We start from the raw sequence: 25,716 nt of genomic DNA on the forward strand, positions 1-25,716 counted from the left end.
ATGGTGCGTTTATTGGTCACTCTCGTGGCAGTGATGCTGAGTTCAGGGACTTCAGGGAAAACCGTGACGGGACTTTTTAAGAGCGAAGCAGCGAGGGAGCATAAAGGCCAGTACATCACTAAATTCATGTACCAAGGTAAGGACGCTGCTGCTCACTAAAGTGTTCGTGTTGATGTGTGTATGTGTTGGCATACTTTACTCTTTCTGTTTACATTTTCCAGCAGTAATGATGTTATATGTGTCGTCATATCACTCATACAAGGTTATAATGTGATGTTGTATCACACATTAACATCATTACAGCCATATCTGTCTTTATGTTTGTTTCTAAAGCTCTATTACAGTGTTGTTTTTATTTTTAAAGCCTGCTCCAGGCCTCACTCAGCTGATTTGGGTAGTTCCAGTAGTGTGAATGATGCCTTCAGGTTCAGGTTCCCAAACCATGGGTTGGGACCCACATTTGGGTCAAAGGAGATTTTTTGGGGGTCCCAAAAGATTTGCGAAGATTTTCGACTTGTGTATATATAATATGTGTATGTGTATATATGTATATGTAACATGCATAACATTAAGTTATATTTCCTTTACTGATTTGAAGGTGTGAGAGTGAATGGTTGTTTGTCTCTATATTATTAATTATTAAACTATTAATTAATCATTAACTATTTTAGGAACTGGTTAATCGGTCTGAGTGTTTTTTTTATATAATTAAAAGAATCTCTATAAATATTCTTTGCGCCGTTTACAATGATTAAAAAAACGGAATAATTTTGGTTTGTGGACAAAACAAAACCTTTGATAACATCCTCATTTCCAGGTTAAGGAAACACCGATCCTTTGTTTTCTGGCAATTTATGGACCTCAATAACTAATCTATGAATCAAGAAATAACTGACAGATTTATCGATTATGAAAAGAACTGTTGCAGCCCTAATTTCAATGAGTTATATTTTTCACTTCCAGTGGCATTATGGATGGCATGATATGATGTTTTGCTCTACGCTCTATCCAAGTCCACATATTTCACCATGATGTTGGTGAAGTCCGTCACAGCCTGTGTGTCTTGTGACACAGGCTGTAAGACTTTTTTACAGCCTGTGTATAAAAATCTCTTATTATATCATAATAATGATATGATATAATATGTGTAAATCACAATAATGTGGTTGTGGTAGAGATGAATAAACAGTCTGTTGTATGAAAGGTAATCCAGAGATAACTATCGCACCTCTTTAAATGATGATGTCATCCTCCTCCTTCTGTGTGTGTGCAGGTGATAATGGTTTGTTGGTGTGTCGGCTGGAGAACTCTGCTCTGGCTGCAGAGAAGGAGTCCAGACTGCTGCTGTATCAGGACATGGACTCAGACCTGGACAACCTCAGCTGCAGTGACAGGCTCTCCAGAGCCAGCTTCACCCGTAAGACACCAGCGCTCTCTTACACCAAGTGATAGATGGTGGTGCAGCTGTATGGATTTTTTACTCCCCCTCTTTTTTGTTTCAATGTTCTCTTTCTCCTCCTGCTTCAGTTTCTCTCAGTAAAGACGAGTACAACCTCACCATCCCTCACCAGTCGTCCCCGACAGCATGGCAGATGCTGTACGCTGACAGGTTTACATGTCAGGTAACAGCCACTTCATCTACTTCTTAATGCTCACTGTCAACACCTGTATGACTATGACAGTATGTACAGTATATAGTCCGCTGGTATCCAAGCATGTACATCACCTGTTTAACTGTTTAAATTGGAATGTAAGTGTTATAGATGAGGTACAGAAGAGGATTAGGACCACATGAACTTTATTTTTCAAAGAAAAAAAATTTATGAAAAGAATGAAAGACATAATTTAGACTTTTTTCTCAAAGGCAGATTTCTGTATTTAATCAATTCTAAATACACAATTCTGACTGTAAAAAGTTCTGTCTTTCAGTCAGTCTCAGACTGCGAATGGTAACAGCATTATTATTGATATTGTACTGTTTCCAGTCAAGAAAAGAGTTTCAGCAGGTCAAAAACTCACCTTCACATTCCAACCACATCTGAGACTGACTGTCCAGATTCAGTGGCAGTTTTCTGTGGAGACGTCAACACGAAATGTCCAAATTAAAGTCGACAGGTTGACCAAAATCTCAACACCATCCATCCTCTACCGCATGGGTGTCAAACTCTGGCCCGCGGGCCAAATTTGGCCCACCGTGTAATTTCATTTGGCCCTTGAGGCAATATCAAATTAACATTAGAGCTGGCCCGCCGGTTAATACCGGCATTATACAGCGGCACCGCCGCTGTAACACCGCATTCACCGCTAATACTACAAATCCCATAATGCTCTGCTGTTGTTTTGTATTCATTGTTATTTTATTTTCAAATTTATTAGCTTGTGGAAAAAGTTAATGTTGATATTTACCTTAGGAGGCTGCAAATACAAAAGAGGCATTAAAGTTTTTATTTAAATTTTATTTAATATGCCATTGATGTTTTTCGTTTTTTTTTTGAAAGTTGATTTTGCACTATTAAGTTATATAAGCGTTGCTTGTTCCATATTCAGTGTTAAAGCAAATCAGTGTAGCAAACTGAGCAATAATTAACGTTTTATTCATGCACTTTCTCTTGCTACTTCAAGGCTTGAATGTTTAATTCATTCATTATTGTTATTTTATTTTCAAATGTATTATTAGCCTGTGGAAAAAGTTTATTTTGATATTTACCTCAGAAGGCTGCAAATAGAAAAGAGGCATTCAATTTTTATCCATCCATTATCTACCGCTTATCCTGTATTTAGGGTGCATTAAATTTTTATTTAAATTTTATTTGATATGCCATTGATATTTTTTAATTATTATTATTATTATTTGAAACTCGATTTTGCATGTCACTATAAAGTTATATAAGCCTTGCTTGTTCAATATTCAATGCAAAACTTGTTTGGGTCCCTATTAAAAGGTTAATTTGTTCAACCTTGGCCCGCGGCTTTGTTCAGTTTTGAATTTTGGCCCACTCTGTATTTGAGTTTGACACCCCTGCTCTACCGCTATATTTCAACTTTATTCTCAAAGTTTTTAGTTTAATCTTGACATGTCGACTTCAAACTCGATTAATCTATAAAATTGACTTGAGGTCTGAGAATTTATTCATGAACTATCCTGTCTTACCTCTATCTAAGCAAGTGCTAGAATGTTACCTGTTACCTTGCACATCTAATTATAATAATTATTATGACAATATTTCATGAATACAAAAAGATGTCATGTTGTCATGACAAAGACATCCCAAACAAATGTACTCTCAACTTGTTGTGATAAAGACGTCTGGTAATGTCACTTTGATAAATGTCAAATTGTTATGACAAAAACCGAATGACACTTAATGTCAAGTCATGAATGTTTATGGCAAGTTTATAACGTACATGTCAGTGTCCTGTCACTCTTATGTAGATACCTTCAAATAAAGGTTTACTATATTTTCTTCTCCATGTGTGGCCCTAATCCTAGTATGGAAAAGAAAGTGTATTCTAGAAATGTGATACATTTCACATTAGACTCCTTATGTCAGGCTTTATTGGGAGTTGGCAAGCAGCTTATAGGTACATTACCGCCACCTACTGGACAGGCATTTCACAAAATAATGTGATAAGAAACCTTTAAAATGTTTCTCACCATTTTGACTCATGTTGTCTCCTTTTTTTTGTCCCTCCAGGAAAGTGCAGTGATTCCTTCATTTGCTGATCTCAGTTTCACCATCATGCTGTTAAATGCTGACTCGGCTGGAAATCCTCTAGAGCACTTCAGCGCAGAGGAAGCAGGTCAGATATGTTAAATTCACCCATCATCATCACCATCACATTTCATAACATGTCTGCTGTCTTGTAAAAGTTGTAAATGGGGCTGCATGATTCACTTCAGATATCAATCAATCAATCAATCTTTATTTATATAGCCCACAGTTTACAAAACATAGTTTGTCTCACGGGACTTCACAGGGTTGGTAACATCCTCTGTCCTTAGACCTTCGACCAGGGTAAGGGAAAACTACCAGGGAAAAAACCCTTATAACAGGGAAAAAAGGTAGAAACGGTAGAAACAGGGAGAACCACAGACGTGCAGTAGATGTTACCCAAAACATATAATACACAATGACAAAGAATAAAAAGGGAAAATGCCTCCTCTCCCCTCAGGTCTCCACAGTTTTTACTTCCTGTTGCTGCTGGTCTATTTCATAGCCTGCTGTATCTACATCCAGCCTCTGCACCAGGCTCTGAAGAAAGGTGGTCCCATGCACACTGTTTTCAAAGTGCTCACCACAGCGCTTGCACTACAGGGCGTCTCTGCTCTCTGCAATTACATCCACCTGACCAGGTACATACTGTAGACTGTCTCTGCAGGTTTCAACAAGTCACATTTAAGACTTTTTAAGACTATTATAAGACCATAATGAATACAATTTAAGACCCATTTCAAATCCATACTGGCAAAAAAGTACAAAAGACATGAAGAAAAATTGCAGCCACAAATCATTGAACTTGCAATTCGGCCTTTTGAAGCTTGGTTGTATGAGGACACCAAGAACCAGCCTGAGACACAGATGCTCACTCTCACTGACAACATGGCTGCGAGCGGGGACAAAAAAAACACTTAACAAATGGCTTAAAGTCTAAGATATCTATGTTCTGAATTCAGAAGAATGTATTATTTATGCGGCTGATTTGACCAGGCAAACGTGAACCACGGCTGGTTTCACCGCAGTATGCTAAGGCACGTACTATTGGTGAAAAGGTGATTTATGTATCACACACACCAAGTAGTGATAGTGAATTTGACCCATGATGAACACACACAACATAGGTAGCTCAGTGGTAGAGCGAGTGCTCTTTCAACTGGAAGGTTGTGGGTTCGATTCCTAGTCTACATGCCGATGTGCCAAGACACCTTAACCCCACATTGCTCCTGATGGCTGTTGTAGAATAGTTGTTTTAGATATACTGAACATTTAGTCTTCCTTCGATGAAATACTGCAGTGGTTTGTGTCTGTTCCCTCATGTGCGTGTGCTCTGCAGATATTCTCGAGATGGTGTTGGTATTCCTGTGATGGGTGGCCTGGCTGAGTGTATGTCCCTAGCACTTCTTTTTTCCCCCCCATATTCTATATTTATATCTGCATCTGATGTTGAAAATGTTCATGAATAATTCTGTATTGTTTCCCTGTGCAGTCTGGGATATGGTTTCCCAGGTGTCCATGCTGTACATGTTACTGAGCCTGTGTATGGGTTGGACTCTGAGTCGAGGCAGGAAGCCTCAGTCCCGACCTCTGCAGTGGGAACATTCTCCAGCATCCACTGCTGTCGCTGTAGGTGGAGTTGTTACACAGGTACGCAGCTTTACACTGTCATTATCATGTCATTTCTTATAAAATAAAATAAAATAAGTATTTAAAGCTGTAGTGTACAACTTTTACATATTAACAAATAAACCATAATCCTTGTTTTTCAGGGAGTTCTGCTGCTGTGGGAGCAATACTCTGAGTCAGAGAGTGAACATCACAGCTACCACTCCCAGCAGAGTTTGGCAGGTGTCCTCCTCATAGCCCTGAGAGTGGGCCTGGCCCTGCTGCTAGCCTCCATCCTCTACCAGATCATCTCTACAGAGAGGAGCACACTCAAGAGAGACTTCTACCTCAGCTTCGCCAAGGTAAAGTGCACTGCACTCCATGTCATACTTCCTACAGACAGACAAACTCTCACCTGTTGCTCTTCATGTGTTGTTTCTTGCAGGGATGTTTCCTCTGGTTCCTCTGTCACCCAGTCCTTGTCCTTGTGTCATTTATCTTCAATGACCACCAAAGGGAGAAGGTTTGAACACATCAAACAAAGCACCATCACAAAGTGACAAACTATTGGAGTTAGTGATGTTAGGATGTGCAATGCAAACTTTTGCTACAGCTCCATAGTTGGTCACCCCTGTTATAATCCTTCAAAAAACAAACTATTTTTATTATAAAGTGATTATACACTTAAAAAAAACAAACAATTAAAGGACCTTGCCTATCGCTAACCCTGAGATGAGGGAAACTCCGGTTTTTCGATTTCACAAAGCCAGTTCAGCTTAACTCTGAGTCAGTTATCCCAGCAATACTGAAAAATATAAACAAAAGTCTAAGACTAAGTACATTAATACTAAGACTTACACTTATACTTTAATACTAAAGCTTATACTTGTACTTAAGTATACTTTTTACTTCTTTCTACCACAAAGTACTTACTTATTATATCTTGATCCAAGTACAGAATAAGTCTTATGACTTGTGCTTACATTAAATTTTGCAGAATGAAAATGTTTTCCACCACACATTTGCTTTGAGGTATTACCCACGTTATGAACTTACATGTTCAAGATCATATAGAGCTGGAGTTTAGCAAGTCACTGAAAAGAAGTCATAAAAGTGGAGTTTTGTGGTGTTTCTTTTGAGTTATTTATTTTTGGTTCCAAAAATGTTTACTGCTCTTTTACCTTGTTTTTCACACTTAAGTTCTCAAGTTGGAGACATTTTTACAAGCAAGTTTACACTTTTCCTTTTACCATTTTGACAAAGGAGGACTTGATCTTGGAGAGACTATTTCATCTTTAGTTTCTGCCAAGTACGTTTGGTGCCTGTTGGGACAGAGGAAGTGGAAATAAAATGAGAAGAAATGCAAACGCGACGACTCTGGTCTCCATAGCGCACTGTTGTTAATTCAAAAACTACATAAAAAGGTACAGGTTTACAGATTTACAGATACTTGCAAACCGGTAAACAAAGATGGCGGAGCCAGCTTCGGTACACGGCGACTGTAATTGGACGGCCGACCCCGGCCCGTCTAGCGATCTGATTGGCTGTTTCACTCCCTCTAGGATTGTTGTTAGGACTTGTTAGGATTGCAATAAGACGGGCGCCGATTGAATGTTCGGTTCCAGCATCCCGCGAATAGATGGGCCGATGTTTGGACTTGTTAGGATAGTGTGGACTTCTTTACCTACCAACCGGTGGAGGGTATCTAAACCTCCATCTTTTCTTCCATCTGTACAGGTGGTGACAATAGGTGTAATCCTCTGCCAGTCACTCTCCATGGTGATCCTTTACCAGCTCTTTCTGTCTCGTTCCCTCTACTGGGAGGTCTCCTCCCTATCCTCCGTGTCTCTGCCACTCACCATGTCCAGGATGAACCAAAGAGGGCGCTACTGACCACATCCACTGTCACACCTTTAACCTCATCTCAGGGCAGAGGGGAGAGAGCTTCCCTTCGAGGAGGGAGACTTTCCTGAGCATGACAATGCAAAGAAATGATAAACTGTGACACAACAGTGACCGCTCTCCTTCGCTCCCAACTAATCCTGGGAGAAAAGTCATGACCACTAGTAAGTAAGTAAGTCACCAGGAGTGACCACGAGATGATATTGCAACACTCTACCTCTAGTGACAAATTAGTTGTTTATTGCACGGCAGACATGACGTGCTGAACAGCCATAGGAGCATTTTGAAGACCGACGTATGGAGACGGAACAGTAACGTCAACATTATGGTGGAGGATGATCAGGTAGTGATGGTTGTTTGGACCTCAATGATGCAGGCTGTGTTCCTAATGAGGTTTATTTCTGCTTTCAAGGCAATGTCTCTGAGGAGCTCATCAAAACAGACTTGCATCATATTCCCAGAGACCAATCATTCCATAGATCTAAGAGAAAAGAACAAAGTTTCCTTCTTTGCCTGTGTAAAGTCTAGTTTCCAGAACCAAACCCATCTTTTCATGTCATGGATAGATGGATCAGTATGTGCTTGAACTGACTGATGTTAGTTAGCGAACTAACACTTAAATGGACAGAGGAGCTGGTGATATATTGTAAAATTAAATGTTTTCTGTACACAAATGATTTTGTTACAATCCACTTCTGTTATGACATTATACTTGAATATAAGCATTTGTTGTTGTATGTACTCTGCGTAAAAGTGGAATAAATGACCTCGTTATTTGGGTTGCACTGGCCTGCCAACTCTCGTCCTAACTAATGCAAACACTTCACTCTTCATTTTTTTTTAAAAAGAACAATCAATCACAGGGTGACAGATGACTTGGAAACCTCATGAAGGTGGTAATGCAATGAAAAAACGTCACGAACAGGATTCGAACCTGTGCGGGGAAACCCCATTGGATTTCGAGTCCAACGCCTTAACCTCTCGGCCACCGTGACTGGTTTGTTTCAATGTACATATACCCAATTTATTCAAGCTGAAGGTACACACATCTACTTGTGTTTCATTATTGTTTTAGTAGAAAATGTTAAATATGAGATAAAAATGTCTCATATGAGGTAAAAATCATTCAATTTAGCGATACACTAGCCCTCCAAGCGGCTACATATTCAAAATATAAGCTCACTTTTTTCGTTGATTAACATGGCTGTAATACCTTTTCACCAATAGTACGTGCCTTAGCATACTGCGGTCAAGCCAGCCGTGGTTCACGTTTGCCTGGTCAAATCAGCCGCACGTTTTTTTGTAGTGCTCAAATCTACTAACATTTACGGTAATCGTAATGAAACCGCACTAAAGAGCTGGGAGTGACTGAAAGTAGTTCAGGATTCATTCACTATTGAACTAAGTACTTCCCAGAGTGCCTGCATGAATAACATCAAGTACTTTTACTGTGTACTTTTTGAGTAATCAGCTGTCAAAATCCCTAACAGATGACAAGATTAAGTCTATTTCTCCCAAATTTAACATGGAATAAAAAGCTTATTTCCGATAAGTAGTCCAAGATTCATACTCTACTGAGTAAGTACTCCCTAGACTACCTGCATTCATAATAAGAAGTACTTTTACTTTGTACTTTTTGAGTAATCCTCTGTCAAAATCCCTAACAGAGGACAAGATTAACAGATTTCGCCCAACTTTAAGATGAAATAAAAAGCTTATTTTCATAAGTAGTCCAAGATTCATACACTACTGAACTTAGTACTTCCTAGACTACCTGCATTCATAATAACAAGTACTTTTACCGTGTACTTTTTGAGTAATCCTCTGTCAAAATACCTAACAGAGGACAAGATTAACAGATTTCGCCCAACTTTAAGATGAAATAAAAAGCTTATTATCCATAAGTAGTCCAAGATTCATACACTATTGAACTTAGTACTTCCTAGACGACATGAATTCATAATATCAAGTACTTTTACTGTGTACTTTTTGAGTAATCCTCTGTCAAAATCCCTAACAGATGACAAGATTAAGTCGATTTCACCCAAATTTAACATGAAATAAAAAGCTTATTTTCCATAAGTAGTAAAAGATTCATACACTACTGAACTAAGTACTTCCTAGACTACCTGCATTCATAATAACAAGCACTTTCACTGTGTACTTTTTGAGTAATCCACTGTCAAACGCCTTAACAGAGGACAACATTATGCACAATCCTCTCAACCATTATTTATTCCATCCATCCATCCATTATCGACCGCTTGATCCTTCACCAGAGCGTCGCTGTGCCATTCTCCGCTTTTTTGTTATCGTTTTTGTCAATGTTTTGCTTTTTTTCCGGTGCGCTCAACCAGAACCTCAAAATGTCCGCCAGAGAGGTGACAACGACATGGGTTAATTGACATAAACGTGCTGATTTATCGTGTCAGACAACCAACCGGTATCGCTGAGATAAATAAGCTTTTTATTCCATGACAAATTTCGGAGAAATCGACTTTGTCTTGTCCTAATAGGGATTTTGACAGGATTACTTAAAAGGTACACAGTAAAAGTACTTCATAGTATACTTGCAGGTAGCCTGGGGAGTATTTAGGTCACTATTTTCTAGTTTTCTCTTCGTTTGTTCTTTTTCTTTGAGTTTTCTGGCGGAATCCTCTGTTTTGGGGTGTAAACAGTTTAAAAAAACGAAAAAAATAAACTTCCATACCTCCGGGGTGTTGTTCGGGTTGTTGCTCTCCGGGGCTGGATGCTACGCGGTCCAGCAGTATACATCTTTATCTACTCACAGTCACTCCCAGCTCTTCGGTGCCGTTTCATTACGATTACCGTAAACGTTAGTAGATTAGCGCACCAGAAAAAAAACGTGCGGCTGATTTGACCAGGCAAACGCGAACCACGGCTGGCTTGACCGCAGTCTTAGCGTTAAAGGTAACTTTGTCCAAAACACACCCGTAATGTTGCCAGAAAGGTCACCTTTACATCTGGGACCATATCATCACGAGGAGCCACATATAAAACTCTAATTGGTGGCCACACATGAGTATAACTGTTGGTTAATCATTCTCATCATCAACTTGGACAGCTGGTTAAAATGTGCAGTCCATCGCGTGAAACTGTGTCACTATTTATTTATTTTTTTTACCTTTATTTAACAAGAAAAAAAGACCAATTAAAATCAAGATCTCTTTCACAAGGGTGACCTGGCAAAGAAAGGCAGCAGCACACATCAAAAGTTAAATAAGAAGCAGGAAATGCAACATTTACAAAACAAAACATCGAAATATAAAATATTGCAACTAGATAAACATAAAGTGCAGGAGTTGTGATCACAGTAACAATTTAAGAACATAGACACTGTTCAAAGGATTTCTGTTGTCTGTCTTTCAAGATGGAGCGGAAAGCTCCTAATGTAATAAAAGCTGGCATTTTAAGATCAGTTTGTAGAGTATTCCAAGCAGCGGGGGCAGAGAAACTGAAAGCTTTTTTCCCCATTTCGGTCCGAACACGTGGAGCAGACAAGTGCAAAATGTCATTTGAACGCAAGGCGTAGTGGCTTCTGGTTCTCCGAAGAAAAGTGCTTAAATAAGTAGGGACCAAGCCGAGAAGAGCCTTATAGACCAGAGTCATCCAGTGTGTGTAGCGTCTTACAGACAGGGAAGACATGGAAGCATTAGCATACAGTTCACAGTGATGGGTGAGGCGACTACAGCCAGTGATGAACGTCAGAGCACAATGATAGACTGGTGTCAAAGACTGTAGACAGCTGTTAGAGGCACACATGTACAAAACATCGCCATAATCAAGTAGTGGTAAGAACGTTGCAGATATCAGGAGCTTCCTAGATCTGAGGGAGAAACAAGACTTGTTTCTATAAAAGAAGCCGAGCTTCACCCTCAATTTAGAAACCAGTTTTCTAACATGCTCTTTGAAAGATAGCTCCCCATCAATAACAAATCCCAGATACTTATAACTGGTCACCAGCTCAAGAGCTCTGCCATGGGAAGTTGTAATTGAGGGGATTTTTTCCATGGGAACAGATGAGTTTGAAAAAAGCATTATTTTGGATTTTTCAGCATTTAAAACCAGTTTCAATTTCTCCAGATTTGTCTGCACTGTATCAAAGGCTAATTGCAGAAATGTGAATGCTTGTGCAATTGAATGTGAAAAGCAGTAAATGACGGTATCATCAGCATAAAAATGGTGTGAGGCATTAGACAAGTTTGCACACAGATCGTAAATGTAAATTGTAAACAAAATGGGTCCAAGGACTGAGCCTTGAGGTACACCTTTTGTGACCTCAAGAAAGGTGGAACTAAATCCCAATTTATACTTCTGCGTAAAGTGCTCTGCGTAGGTTACGCAGAGTCCTCTGCGTCGACGCAGAGCCTGTCGAAGAGCCTCTGCGTCGTCTCCGTCTTCGACTGCACAAAATATTTTTTAAATGTCCGTCACTCCGTCAAGGGACAACGGAGACGGCAAGAGCTACGATTGGTCCTCTGGACAGGCTGAGCGAAGCTGCTCTGTGCCGGCTCACAGTGTGCACCGAGCGTCCACAGGCGCGGAGCTGATCCCCGCCGATAACGCCGCTGCCAAACTATAAATACGTCATATCTTAACACACACAGCACATGTTTAGACTCTAAATGGCCAATTTCTCGCCTCAAATGATCTTAAAACTGCGTTCCGTCACACAGAAAAGTAAGAAACGGCAACTGTTTCAACAACAACAGTCTTTCTCTCTCTTTCTCTCTCGGACACCATTGCTCACTGTAGCCAGAAGCACAACAACCTTGCGCAGCGACCCCTACTGATCGGGCGGGAAATTGCAGAGTGTGTCCGTCACCACGACGCAGAAGTATAAAGGCTCGAGGCGTCTCCGTGGTGACGCAGACGGATAACGCATTACGCAGTCGGAGAAGTATAATGTGGCCTTAACTCCAGCCATCTGAACACTTTTTTGAGTCCAATGCCTCAAACATATCATTTAAAACTTTTAGAGTAGCAGTGGCAGTGCTATGTGTCTTCCTAAAACCCGACTGAAGTGAGTTTAGAATGTTGTTGGATTCCAAAAATTCCTTCAATTGCTCGCAAACCAATTTTTCAAAAACCTTCGCCAGAATACATAATTTGGAAATAGGTCTATAATTTTATAATCTATAAAAAAAGCGTTTGAGGGTTCGTCTCAAATGGGATGGGAGGACAAATGCAGATTTCCAAATTAGAGGAAGTTTGTTTCTGCTGAGGCTCAAGTTAAAAATACAAGTCAGAGGCTCAGCAATTAAATCAGCAGCCAGCTTTAGAAAAAATGGATCCAAACTATCAGGACCAGCTGATTTTTTGGAGTCCAATTTTTTCAATGCACTACAGACCTCAGAAATGGACACGTTTGAAATCTGAGGGGAACTTGCTTCTTTTTTAGCATAATTCTGTAGGCAATCCTTGTCTTTGAGCTTCACTGCAACATTTTCAATTCCCTAAACACACTCCATCCTACGCTGAAATATTGCTGGGAAGAACTCACACTTTAACACAGATAACTTTCTGTCTTTCAGCAATTCTGTGTGTTTACTATGACACACTTTGAGGCTTCATCTTGTACAATATGTTGATTTTATCTCTAACTTTGTGTATTTCTCTCCTCCATGTCAACATCCTATGTCCTCCATTTTTGGAGTTGGTTACTGTTGACTTGCTCTTAATTCCCCAAATTCATGCCTTTTACTATGGTTTCCGGACTGGTACTGTGGGTGAATGAATGAATGAATGAATGAATGAATGAATGAATGGGTTAGGGTTGATGCAGCATGGAAGATGCAGCAGATATGGGTCACACAAGGTCAAACATCACATATTAAGTGTAATTCCCTGTCTGAGAATTACACTTGTTCTATGCTGTTAACAGCCTCTATCTCTTGCTCTACTTTTATTTCACAGCCATCGTGACTGTGGCTAAAAGAAGCAAGGTGTGGAATTACCATGCAACTACCAACACAAATTTAAATAGCTTCTGAAATACCCGACTTGACATTGTGGTGTGTCTACAGACAGATGATTTATTGATAATTTGATTTTAAGGTTCCTCTGTTTTTTCATATCAAAATACACATGGAGACACAACTACATCTTGAGACATCAATGTTACATCAACACATTATTATGACTGTTTTTGCTTTTCTCTGTGTAAAAGCAACCGTAACTGCAACATCGCACCCACATCCAGCATTTCAGAACATGTAGTGTAATATATTAATTATAATTTTTATGTATTTTATGTATAAGGTACCTTGCCAACATTACACTTACACATGTACACTTACACATATCTACAAAAAAACGTTTGTATATAGGCCCATTATAAATTAAACTAGATTATAATATTTGGAAACTATCTAACTAAGTATTTAATTTGTATATTATACTATGTCACCCTGTTTTCTTGATTGCCGGCTTAGCACATTGTGTTACTTCATTCATAAAATATGTGACAGAAATAACTTTTCCATTGTAGTATATGGTTCAGTTGAATCTTTGCCAAACCCAGCATGTAAAGGTAGTTTTATTAATTTTTGCAGCACTGATTCATTTTAAATGCTGGATGTAATCTTCTTTTGGGTGAAGTGGGATTTGAGCTGCAAGGTTGGAGCTCCTCTAAATAATGCAAAAATCCTCTATAGCTATCGGCGGATGGGTTCGATTCCTGGCCTATGCAACTTCAAAGTCAAGTTAATTCAAAGATTGTAGAATGTTTATCACAAGTGTTTGCTCCTCATTGTGTGAACTGTATGATTTCTCTTCTCTGTATAATGTTGCACAGTTTAGTCTAAACATTAACCTCACCTTTCTCCTCATCAGATATCCTTGGCAGCCTACGTCACGCGCGCGCCACCTCACTACTGCGCTTGCCGGGTGCAGAAAGCGCTATTGTGAGCAACACAACAACATTGTTGTGCTGTCAGTTGCACTAATCGTTTTAACAAACAAGACAAAAGCCTGAAGTTTTACCGGATACCGAGTTGCACTCCTTTCAAGGCTAACCGGAGACGTCTTTGGTTGCAAGACATCAGAGGAGCGACTGGAACGAGCAAATGATAAAAGAAGCAATAATTTGCCATGCTCACTACATATCGTTAACGTTATGTTCATTTTTGGAATCAGGTAACAAGCTAACATGAATTAAGTAATTATTACTATGCATAACAATGTTAAAAAAAACAATGTTTGAGAGCAACAGCGTAATTAAACTCAGGTTAAAGTCACGCTACCGTAGCTTAGAAGCTAATGTACTCTGGTTGTTTTGCTAGTTGTGTAGAACTTTCCGGCAGGTATGGAGCATGTGTACGTTCGTGTTTTTCATCTGTAACTGATCATCAGAAGCTGTATGCTGTTTGTGTGTAGAGTAAAACCTCTTAAAGACACTCACCTTGTCCGCCGTACTTGTTCTGGTCGCCCTTCCCAGGGTAGTTTCGTGAGCTGTAGGAAGCAGAAAACATTTTTGCCAACTGTCTTTGAAATATTTTGCTAACCTCCCACACTTTTTTTTTCATAGATCAAAGACATCACTGTCATTTGTTGTCTGCGTCAATGTTTTACATGTCGCCTCTGTCCTCTTTCTGTCTCCCCCGGCCCGAACCGGGTATTTAACTATAGTGAAAATAACTGGTCACTGTCATTTATTGTACGTCAGTCACACAGTATTTTGAATGGTATTTTTATGACCGATATATATTAATTTGTATTTTCCAGCTCACGTGGCCCGGCTAGCTCAGTCGGTAGAGCATGAGACTCTTAATCTCAGGGTCGTGGGTTCGAGCCCCACGTTGGGCGACTTCCTTTTTCGCCATTCAATTATTCACTTTCCATCCAACTTATGTCATTTTCTTGAAATGACATGATCATCAATGATACAGTTTGCAAATTATATTTACTCCATCAATCTCACAAACACAATTTCATTGCATCATGACTGTTTCATAAATTCAAATTGGTTCATGTTACAAGGTAAAACAGAATATTTGATACGTGTTCTTAATTCTGAATGTCAAAAGACTTCTTTCTGCACCTATTTTTGTGCTCTGTGCAGCATTGGTGGTTCAATGGTAGAATTCTCGGGCCACCGTATCTGTCCTTTTTGCACACCCATTTCCTGTGAATAGCTAAGAATCTTTGGCATGTGCAGCTGCTCTAAATGCACTGATTTCATTCTTGCAATTCATCATGATCACAGGATAATATATCTTTGCTTGGAAATGTTTGCAGAATCATCTTAATTTTTTAGGCCTTGCAATGTTTGAATGCATTGTAAAGGCTAATGGTTGTTGAATCTATAAAAACTCTGCAAATGGCAATTATTTGTCCACATGAAATATCTACAGTATTGTTCAATGTTGTTTTGTTAATTTAATGGTGTTGGATTAAATGAATACTCTAAAGTTGTCTGTAGGCGTGTATGTATGAGTGTGCTAAATGTGGAGGAGAACATGAGTATGGTAGTGTGGGACAGATGATGTAGTGAAATGTTGCAATTGTGGAGGTCAACATAATGCTGCATATGGAGGCTGTGAGAAACAAAAGGAGGCTAAGGAAATTCAGAAATTTAAGGTTACTATAAGATGAAGCTGTCAAGAACATTGAGAAAGAGAAGAGATCAAGTCTATCACATCCAGCCCCCTTACACACTCCTGTACAGTAGGTGGCGGTATACGCAAACAAAAGCTGTAACCCGCAATTAATAAGAAAGGAGGACTGGCGAATGCGGAAGTAAACAGAGGGCAATCCTCTCAACTGTGTAGCTAAGTTTGTTGTGCTAACTCGGATTTCCTTTCTTTGCTAGTATTTACTGGACGCTTCCCGCTTTGTACAAAATGTCAGATAAAGTTGTCAAACGTCCCGGGGTGGGTGTCGCAGTTCTGGTAACAGACTCGCTCCACCCGGGATGTGTTCTCCTTGGGAAACGGAAGAGTGCCATGGGCAAAGGGACATATCAGCTCCCCGGTGGTCATTTGGAGTTTGGGTAAATAGTTAAGAGGAAAGTGTTGTGATATCACACTATTACAAGCAGGGTGCGAGTTGTGCATTTTCAGGACATGAACATTTTACTGTAAGTTGCCTAACTCGGCCCACCATGTTTTATATGTAGCTCCACGCTGCAGTCCCGGCGCAAATAGGTGGCGTCAAGCCGTATTATTTTCATTTTCTTTTATATGATGTGTTCAAAACAACCCAAAACAGTTGTGCAAATTCATATACCGAGTTTCCAGTTGTCATTGAACACATCACACGTCTTACGTTATGTTGTCAGTGCGCCTCAAGGAAAATTCAGGCATTCGTGCCATATGAATGTGGCCAAAAACGGTTACTACATTCAAATTCAAAATAACGAAGTCTTTTAGGTTTCGTTTTCTGACGTAACTGGCAACCCGTGGTTGCTCTGCAGCTGAGACTCTACTGACTGCAATGATTGGTAGACGGCGGTAGGTGGCGCCACATGCCAAAACATGATTATCAGTCTGCAAAATATATTTTTTAATGCAAATATTTTAGCTGTTGTTGTTGGTGAGTTCAGTTTGTTATATGAACATTATTCCTGAGTCTCTGTGACATATTAGGAGGATTTTATGGCCAGTTGCTTTAGATTTATTACATAATGCACCTTTAAGTAACATCCATCCACTGCTATTAAGGGGGGTGCTTCTTGTCTGCCAAATAAGCGGGTGCAAATGCTAATTATTTATATTTTCAAACGCAGTATGCTGAAATAATAATACTTTTTTCCCTTTAATTTATAATCTGTTTCTATGATCAAACTGTCCAGGGTGCACCTGAGATAGGCATAGCACCCCCCGTGACCCTCTGGTGGAGGATAAAGTGGTAGATAATGGATGGATGGATGTTTCTATGATCCTCTATGACAGTAAACTGAGTATTTGGTTTGTGGACAAAACAAAACATTTTTGGAAACTGAATGATTCTCTGTCTTCCATAGAGAGACTTGGGAGGAATGTGCTCAAAGGGAGGCCCTGGAAGAAGCTGGGGTGCATTTGGTGAACCTCCGCTTTGCATCAGTGGTAAACTCCATCAGACTGGAAGAGCAGTACCACTATGTCACCATCATTATGCAAGGAAATCTGGACAGGAAGCTCTCAGGAGAGCCAGAGAACCTGGAGCCAGAGAAGAATGAGGGTATTTTTTGTTTGTTTTGTAAAAAATTAATCTCCTGAGCAGATAATAACGAAGAGTGTGTGATTCTTTCTCTTGCAGGTTGGACATGGACACCCTGGGATGAGTTTCCTCCAGAGCAGCAACTCTTCCTGCCACTGGCCGGTCTGAGACAACAGGGCTTCCAGCCATTTACGAAAACAGACAAAAACTCTGAAAATCAGCCTTGAACCCGCATGTTACCTTGAAAAACATATCCTTCCACTGAGGATAAACAAACATACAGTTTTGTTGTCCCCATGAGACTTTGGTACAGGTGAGCTGTCATTGTTGGCAGGATAAATGATTGAAATCAGTTTTTCCTAGTGTAGTGTAGTGGCAGCCATTTTATTACCGAGGGCAAGTCTGCCATGTTCGAGGTGTGTGGGGCACACACAGTATTTTCATACCTCATAATACCTCGCAATAAGAAACTGTTTACACATACAGTAGAAGAGTAATGCATTTTCTATTTAAGAAATAGCAGATATTAAGATTGTTAGTGAAAAATATAACGTAATAATAAAGTAAAGTTGTAATATGATATATTGAAATATCATATTACTTCCTCAAAGGATGTTATGTTTTTGCCAGTGTTTGTCTGTCTGAATGTGAGCAGCATAGCTCAAAAAGTAAAAAGTTTATTGGTGGTAATCTGGATACAGATTCATGTTAACCTTGCCTGATGGGTGAGTGTGTTGTCACTGTGGGAAACCTAGCAGCCACCAGAAGTGGGTAGAGTAGCCGAAAATGTTTTACTCAAGTAAAAGTTTATTATTGTTCATGTATATTGTATTGTATATTTTTTTTACAAATACGATGTGTGACAGAGTGCGTGACAATAGACCGTGACGGCATCCCGCAACTAGATCGCAGTGTATCATTGTATATGCATCATGCGACGAGTGAAACTTTGAGACTGTGATCGCAGCAGAATGTGTTCACAAAAGCCACAACCAAAAACAATGCTGCAGTGAAAGCTAGCTTTATTGTGGCTGAAGAATTCACCCGTGCTTCAAAGTCTTTTTCTGAGGGTGTGTTTTTGAAGCAGTGCATGCTGAAGGTGTGTGAGCAGGTCTGTCCCCACCAGATACAGACTTTTAAAACTGTTAGTTTGTCAAGAAACACCATCATGGACTGGGTTACATCTATAATGCATCATATTTGTAACTTGAATAAGTAATAAATACAGAAAGTTATTTCTGCTGCACTCACACAAGAAGCCGTGGTGTGCCCGGTGGAAATGCTCTCATTGATTAGAGCGGCAGTGATCAGCTCCGGTGACCGAACATTTACGTTCTGCGAAGGGCTGGACTGGGACCAAAAATGGCCCTGGCATCAAATACTCTTTCACTACTCACAGACACTTTCATCTTGGGAGAGATGGCCACAATTTCCTTCTTTAAGTGAAAGTGGTTGTCAAAGAAACACTGCTCGAGATGTCTTTTCAGTGTTTAATGAAATATAGTTTAGTTTTATAATCGATTAATCTGTCAATTATTTTCTGGATTAATCCAGAATTTTTTAAAAAAACATTTAACCTAGTTTTAATGATTTTTTTGTCAAATGGAGCAAAAACCCAGATAATATTATAATATATATTTAAGAAGCTAACAAAATCACAAAGCTTGTATTAATTAAAAAAACAAACAAAAAAAAACCTAGCTAAAATCGATTAATTCATAGTTGCAGCCCTACTGGTTACCTAAATGTTTCACGAATATTACATGATAACAAAAAATATATAATATATAGTGCTGGGCACTATACAGCGTTAACGTTCCATGGCAACTATCCGGAAAAGACGCACGTGACGTCATGTTTACTTGACTCCAGTATGTTAAAATGAGTCTCTAAAATAGCGCTAAACTTTAAAAACACGCACACATACGCAGTACACAGGTACGCTGGTTATTTGCAGCGCTGCTCTTTTCCTTTAAAGGTCACATAGAGTGGTCCTGTTGCACATATATGTTAGTTATGGAGGTCTACTTACATATATTAACTTGTTTTTATGGTCAAAAACCTCCTAGTTGCTGCAAACTAGCTGATAGAAATCCTCTTTTCTGACAGTGTATTCTGCTGCGAGATTTCAGAGTGAACTTTCACCCCCAGAAGACAGAGTCTTGTGATTGGCCAGTACTATCCAGCACATCCGTTCTCAGAAGGGCAGCGCCCCCCTCTGGAACGGCGGATGCACTGCTCCTCATTATCAAAACATAGTTTTAACAGTGTTTAAAAATAGCTTCGTCACGACTCCCCGCCGCAGTCCATTTGATGACTTTAAACCGGAGTCAGATCCAGAGTCAGAAGACACTGTTGCTCGTGAAACACCTCCACAACGGACGTTATTCTTCTTCTGCGGTTCAATGTACGCAACCGGATGTGCCCGGACTACCGCCCGGAGCAGGACGATCGGTTTTTCAGGAGAACCGCTGCTTACGTAACTATTACGGGATTTTCAGTGATCTCGTTGAGCCCCGAGATTACAATAAAACACAACGTTCTCAGCAATGGCTGAACTGTTTGTTTCGAGCCGTCAGTCTTCATAAACAAGGTAATGACGCAGATACACACCAAAAAAAACAGCGATAATAGGAACTTCCGGTCTAGTTCCGCTTTAATAAACAGACTGCTCCAGTTTGACTGTAGGCGCGCTAAACGACACAAGGAGCTAATGGAGCCAACTGGCAAACTGTGCATGGACTCCTGTGCCACGGCACGGAAAATTCATTTTAACAATCGGGAGGCACGCAAACATGACGTTACGCGCATCTTTTTCCGGTCAGTCGTCATGGAAACTCGTCATGCGTTATAACTCCGTTAACGTGCCTGGTTACGCACCTGGTGGAAATCAGGGGTTAGTCCGGTGCCGATGTCTTTGCGGTCTATTTTGGTTCGTTAAGAACTATGCATATGTTAAAGCAAACCGTACCCACGTCTGTTTACTACATTGTAACATTTTTCTGACTGGTGCGGACCAAAGCAGTCGAACTATAGGTGTGAAAGTGCCCTGAGACCTGCCTGGATTTGGTGCGCACCAAAGTACAGAGATTACGTTCACACCTACGCAAACTGATATGCGTCATGATATTCCAAGGTGAAAGCAGAAAGTCTTGCAATATGTTACACTGACATTTCAGAACACAGAATTTTAGTTTGAAACACAGATGCATTATTCATTTATTCATTTATATAATTTATTTACACATACAACATTTGTGGCCTAATAATCATCAGTATGCATGACGACTGAGGTCTGTTCAGCTTTGGTCAGCTTCCCTTGTGCAGTTTACATTACGCTAGCGCTGGTGATACCCACAGCTAACAGCACTGTCCACAGGGTTGCAGAAGCAGTTACAACGGCACCATTATAATTCTTGTCATGGGCGTAGGTAATGATGTGTAGAGCTCCTCTGTAGGCTTCCTCGCATGCTGGCTGGATCTGATCCTCCGGGAGCAGGAATCCGTATTCCCCTTTGTCTCTGAGCTCGAAGGTGAAAGCTAATGGGATCCCTTGCATACAAGCCCAGTCTCTGGATGAACCAGAGATGGGGTCTGTAGAAAAAGTTTTTATTTAATTTTTTTTGTCTTAGATAACCAATCCAACAACCACTTAAGGCCCCATAGAACGGAAGTATCAATTAACGCTGTTTTTTTGGTGTGTAACTGCGCCATTGCCTTGTTTATGAAGCCCTGAAGGTTCGAAACAAACAGTTCAGCCACCGCTGAGAACGCTGTGTTTTATTGTAATCTCGGGCTCACTGAGATCTCTGAAAAAACCTGTTATGTTTACGTAAACAGCGGTTCTCCTGAACAGCAGATCGTCCTGCTCCGGGCACATCCGGTTGCGTACATTGAACCGCAGAAGAAGAATAACGTCTGTTGTGGAGGTGTTTCACGAGCGTCAGTGTCTTCTGACTCTGTGTCCGACTCCGGGTCAAAGGCGTAAAAGGGACTGAGGTGGGGAGTCATGATGAAACTATTTTTAAACACTGTTAAAACAATGTTTTGATAATGAGTAGCAGTGCATCCACCGTTACAGAGGAGGGAGCTGCGCTTCTGAGAGCTGGTGTGCTAATTACGTCACTTCTATTGGCCAATCACAAAAGCTCTTGTTGGCTGGCCAATCACAACACTGTCTGTCTTCTGGGGGTGAGATTTCAGTCTGAAACAGCGCAGCTGACGAGAGCTTCAGTGAGGAGAGATTTCTATCGGCTCATTTACAGCAACTAGGAGGTTTTTGACCATAAAAACAAGTTAATGTATGTAAGTAGACCTCCATAACTCACATATGTGCGATAGGACCACTCTAAGGGAGCTTTAAATCAATATGTCCAGTGGTGAACACTTTGAGAGTCACAAATTGGATGGTGCCATGTTGGCACTTTGCATCCGAAGTTCACAGGTGTTGCCTACAACCAGCCCCTATTAGACGATACCAGCTGTCAGTCACTGGAGCGCACTCTCATGAGCCAATGCTTTATCATCTATTTTCCTCTAAAGAGTATGTATTCTTTCTTCTTCTTCTTTTTTTTGCAAGCAGCAGAGTCACCCCCTAGTGTCAGTATATGCTTATTTTCTGCTTGATTTCGGGTTATTGTTAAATACCTTAGAACAGTGGTTCTTAAATGTTTAATACCAAGTACCATCTGAGAAAATATTGAACTCTCGAAGTAGCATCATTATCCCCAACGTTAAAATACAGTGGTGCAATTAAGTTGAGCAAAGTCAGCTACGGACTTTTCACAGGAGGCAGAGTTATTCCCAATAAGATCATTTTCTCATCATCCTTCTCTTCCTCACATATGCTTCACACACTGGTATAGTGAAATTAGATTAAGATTATTATTATATATTATTTTTTGTTGTTATTTGTTTCATGTTCTACACTCTCAGGTCAAAATTCCTCAGCTCCACTCCAATCACACCTGGTTTCGTGAGTGATTTAAGTACCACCAGAGGAAGCTCACGTACCACTGGTGGTACATGTACCACAGTTTGAGAACCGCTTGTCTTAAATTGAAATAATAAATGTATCCCTCGAGCATATAGGGACAGAGTAATGAATATTGACTCTTAAGTCTTCCTCTGGCAAACGTCTAGTTAAAGATGAAGTAAGTAGTTTATAGTGACATCTAGAGGAGAGGCTGAAATTTACAACAAAGACCTGCTGCTCTGCTCACCCCCTCCCTTCCCTGAGCGCTACGGTATCCGCAGCCGGTCAAATGTCGTCCTCGTCGTCTTTCTCCGTGTCAGCAGATGAGGTTCGTGAGGCGAGGGAGAGGGCGAGCTACCGAGGCCGTAGCAGACGAAGCGGAGAGAGTGGAGGCGGGACTTCCGATACAAGTAAAGAGACGCTTGATTTGTTCTCTCGCGTTTGTCCTTACAGGCTCCGGTAGAAACATGGCGTCTCGCTGCTCACAGTGGCTATGCAACCGCGGTCCGCGGTCATGTTATTTAACATGACTTTTTGAAACACTATGAAACAAAAACTATTATGCAGCGACTAGACAATGCAGGAGCACATAATATGTATAAAAAAGTGGATTTTGGGTTATATAAACCCATAAATACTACATATTGTCCCTTTAACCTTTAACCTTTAACCTTTAAAAAGTGTATTTGTATACTTACACAATATAGCCGGGGAGGTTCCCACAGCGTATTCCATCCCGTGCACCTCCTTAATGGCGTCTGCTGCAGCCAAACCCACCTCCATCTGAAAAACAGGATACGTTTGTGCAGTCAGAGTTGAAAAATCCAATGAGAAACTGAGAAAACCCTAATGCCGATGTTGCCCTTTTATTTTTAAATTAATTTGCATTTGCTTTGTTGAAAATTATAATTTTGGGATAATTTTTGCTTACATAACTTGTGTATATTCTCTGGTGAACAAACTGAGGCCCAGATTTCCAGTTACTTCCAGTTACTCTAATGTGACATTTCTGTAACGTGTCACAAAGTTTTTATGGTTATGAGTTAATTTGTATTAGTTCTCATTAATGGAGACTCATGCAGTGATGATCACAGTCATTGCAATGTTTAGTCTGAATTATTATGTGATATCATGGGAGAAAATGGTGTGTGTGTGCTCCCTGTGAGAAATGTGTGGCACATGCATTGCTGAGTCTCAGTTGATGTAAGTACCAGCTCGTCATAGTTGGGGGCAGAGATGTTTGGATGGCCGTAGGGAATCAGGAGCAGCTGACCGTAGGAGTGAATGGTGAGGAAACACAGGAAGTCATTTTTCCGGCTTCCAAGATATTCAGCCACAGCCTGAGCCTCAGGCTCAGATGCAGCGTTTTTGCCGCAGTAGATGTTTTCGCAGCAGTTTCTTGACACCCCAACACCTGTGCAGGCAGCCAAAGGAATACAATTATAAAATCAAGGACCTTCAGGTTTATTTAGCCTGAGGGCTCCTACATTGACCTAGTTAGGCTTTTTCCCAGCCATGGTATCATGGCAGTACATACCCGATCATACCATTTAAGTATTAACTGTTCTTAAGATTTTTTCATACTGGAGGCAATATCTGTCTTTTTGCAGCAGTTTGCACATGTATTTGCAGTTCTTAATTCCAATGCCAAAGTCATGTTGAAAATAAATGGTGTGGTTGTGATCTATTGCATTTAAAGAGCTGTATGGATCAGATGCAACTGAGAGAGCGACAACACTCACTGCCCCAATTGGCATCAAAGTTGCGGTTGAGATCAGTGCCGTAACAGTCGCAGCCTGAAGGTCCTGGAGTTCTGTTCTTCCTCCATAGTCGAGTCTGGAATGTGTCAAATAGGAATTTGGCTGGAGTTAAATTCAACATTACCTCTTCACTTGTCATACTTTGAAAGTTCGATCTAATGCACGTGGGGCATTTATGGCGATCTCCTTTGAATTTTGTCAATAATAGTACTAATTGAATCATCTTATCGTATCACATTAATCTGTGGTTTGTGAGCTTGTACCAGAGAGCAGTACTGACATAAATATCACAAAATACAGGGACTGACTGTGTTGTATTTCCAGGAAAAGATGTAGCCGTCCATGTTGAGCACTGGTGTGACGTAGAAATCCATGTTCTTCATCATCTCTTCCATTTTTGCATCTGTTTTGTATGTTTGCAGAATCTGTTTCAAACAAACCAAAGAAAAGCTTCAGGGACCGAGGGGTTAATTGGTTTGATCCTGACCTGAATCTGAGTAAAGTAACCCTGCAAACCCTACCTGACTGACAAAGTACTGACAGAAGGCCGGAGCGATCCATTCCCTGGCGTGTATACCACAGTCCATCCAAATGGCTTTCTTTGTCTGGTTTTGATCAGCTTTCAGACCAATCTGAAATTTTATAGCGTCTTACTTTTACTTTGCACGGACACTCATCGAAAGTCAACACACCCCAGTTTCCTTTTATTTCTGGAATAACCCCTTAAAGATATTGATTACCTTGAGTAAGCTGATTGTCCTCTTCTCGTAGGTTTTTCCATAATCCACTATGCTTGCAATATCAGAGTAATTCTCTGCAATCTGAGTCATCCATTTGGTGATCTGTGAAGCAGATGTATACATTACAATGAACATGTGTGCGAGAGCATGTAAAAAAGTGTTTGACAAGTTTAAAGCTTTCTCACCTCTGACATTGGATGGTATTTGTAGTAGTCATACTCCACTCTGTTGCACACAAACACACACAGTGGATAAATAAAGACATGTGAGATGCACGGGTTTATAAGTGTTTGTTCAACATACTACAGAGACCCAGACATGACATGTGAATACCATATAAAGACAAATCAAATAAAAAAAAAAACTATTTTGGTGATTATTTTTTTCTACTTGTATTTAAATCTGTCATCTAAACGTTTATCCAAAGGAAACTGATGCCACATATGTGTGTCAATTTTCAAAACAAAACTCACCTCTCTATTGTCGCTGCTTCCACTGCGCAGAGCAGCGCCACAAAGCTCAGAGCCGCACAGTAAAGCATTGCTTCTTCGTTTGTGATAATCCACTCCCTCGTCACGACTGCAAATATAACTGACCACAGTTACATGTTACTGACAACATGTAGTGTAGAATATTAATTATAATTTTTATGTATTTTATGTATAAGGTACCTTGCCAACATTACACTTACACATGTACACTTACACATATCTACAAAAAAACGTTTGTGCCTTAATATAGGCCCATCATAAATTAAACTAGATTATAATATTTGGAAACTATCTATTTAATTTGTATATTGAACTATGTCATCCTGTTTTCTTGATTGCCGGCTTAGCACATTGTGTTACTTCATT

The 25,716-nt window shown here is 40.2% G+C and overlaps 3 protein-coding genes across 3 annotated transcripts; 2 read left to right on the forward strand and 1 right to left on the reverse strand.

Annotated features, from left to right (window-relative positions):
- On the forward strand, positions 1 to 7,214 carry gpr180 (G protein-coupled receptor 180; the record flags this gene model as incomplete). Its single annotated transcript, XM_083893677.1, has 10 exons — positions 1 to 136; positions 1,274 to 1,417; positions 1,528 to 1,622; positions 3,696 to 3,801; positions 4,174 to 4,354; positions 5,053 to 5,102; positions 5,206 to 5,363; positions 5,486 to 5,683; positions 5,767 to 5,844; positions 7,059 to 7,214. 10 exons carry the CDS (start codon positions 1 to 3, stop codon positions 7,212 to 7,214), a joined length of 1,302 nt encoding a protein of 433 aa, XP_083749803.1.
- Positions 7,215 to 16,008: 8,794 nt separating this feature from the next.
- LOC310932913 (nucleotide triphosphate diphosphatase NUDT15-like) lies at positions 16,009 to 18,160 on the forward strand. Its single transcript, XM_083896315.1, has 3 exons — positions 16,009 to 16,236; positions 17,209 to 17,405; positions 17,484 to 18,160. The coding sequence occupies exons 1-3, from the start codon at positions 16,088 to 16,090 to the stop codon at positions 17,609 to 17,611; spliced, it is 474 nt and encodes a 157-aa protein (XP_083752441.1). The 5' UTR covers positions 16,009 to 16,087; the 3' UTR covers positions 17,612 to 18,160.
- A 2,552-nt stretch (positions 18,161 to 20,712) lies between these two features.
- On the reverse strand, positions 20,713 to 25,400 carry cpo (carboxypeptidase O; the record flags this gene model as incomplete). The annotated part of the gene is made up of 9 exons (XM_083896701.1): positions 20,713 to 20,978; positions 23,058 to 23,142; positions 23,571 to 23,773; positions 24,102 to 24,195; positions 24,428 to 24,544; positions 24,641 to 24,751; positions 24,860 to 24,961; positions 25,045 to 25,084; positions 25,333 to 25,400. 9 exons carry the CDS (start codon positions 25,398 to 25,400, stop codon positions 20,713 to 20,715), a joined length of 1,086 nt encoding a protein of 361 aa, XP_083752827.1.
- Between the last annotated feature and the right edge of the window lie 316 nt (positions 25,401 to 25,716).

The sequence above is a fragment of the Microchirus variegatus genome, assembly GCF_963457635.1.
Source record: "Microchirus variegatus genome assembly, chromosome: 1".
Classification (NCBI taxonomy): domain Eukaryota; kingdom Metazoa; phylum Chordata; class Actinopteri; order Pleuronectiformes; family Soleidae; genus Microchirus; species Microchirus variegatus.

Bases quoted from the DNA above. Each gene is read 5' to 3' on its own strand.
- LOC310932913 (XM_083896315.1), top strand. From the start codon at position 16,088: ATGTCAGATAAAGTTGTCAAACGTCCCGGGGTGGGTGTCGCAGTTCTG. The intron at 16,237-17,208 runs GTAAATAGTTAA...TGTCTTCCATAG, and splicing joins GGTGGTCATTTGGAGTTTGG to AGAGACTTGGGAGGAATGTG. The intron at 17,406-17,483 runs GTATTTTTTGTT...TTTCTCTTGCAG, and splicing joins GGAGCCAGAGAAGAATGAGG to GTTGGACATGGACACCCTGG.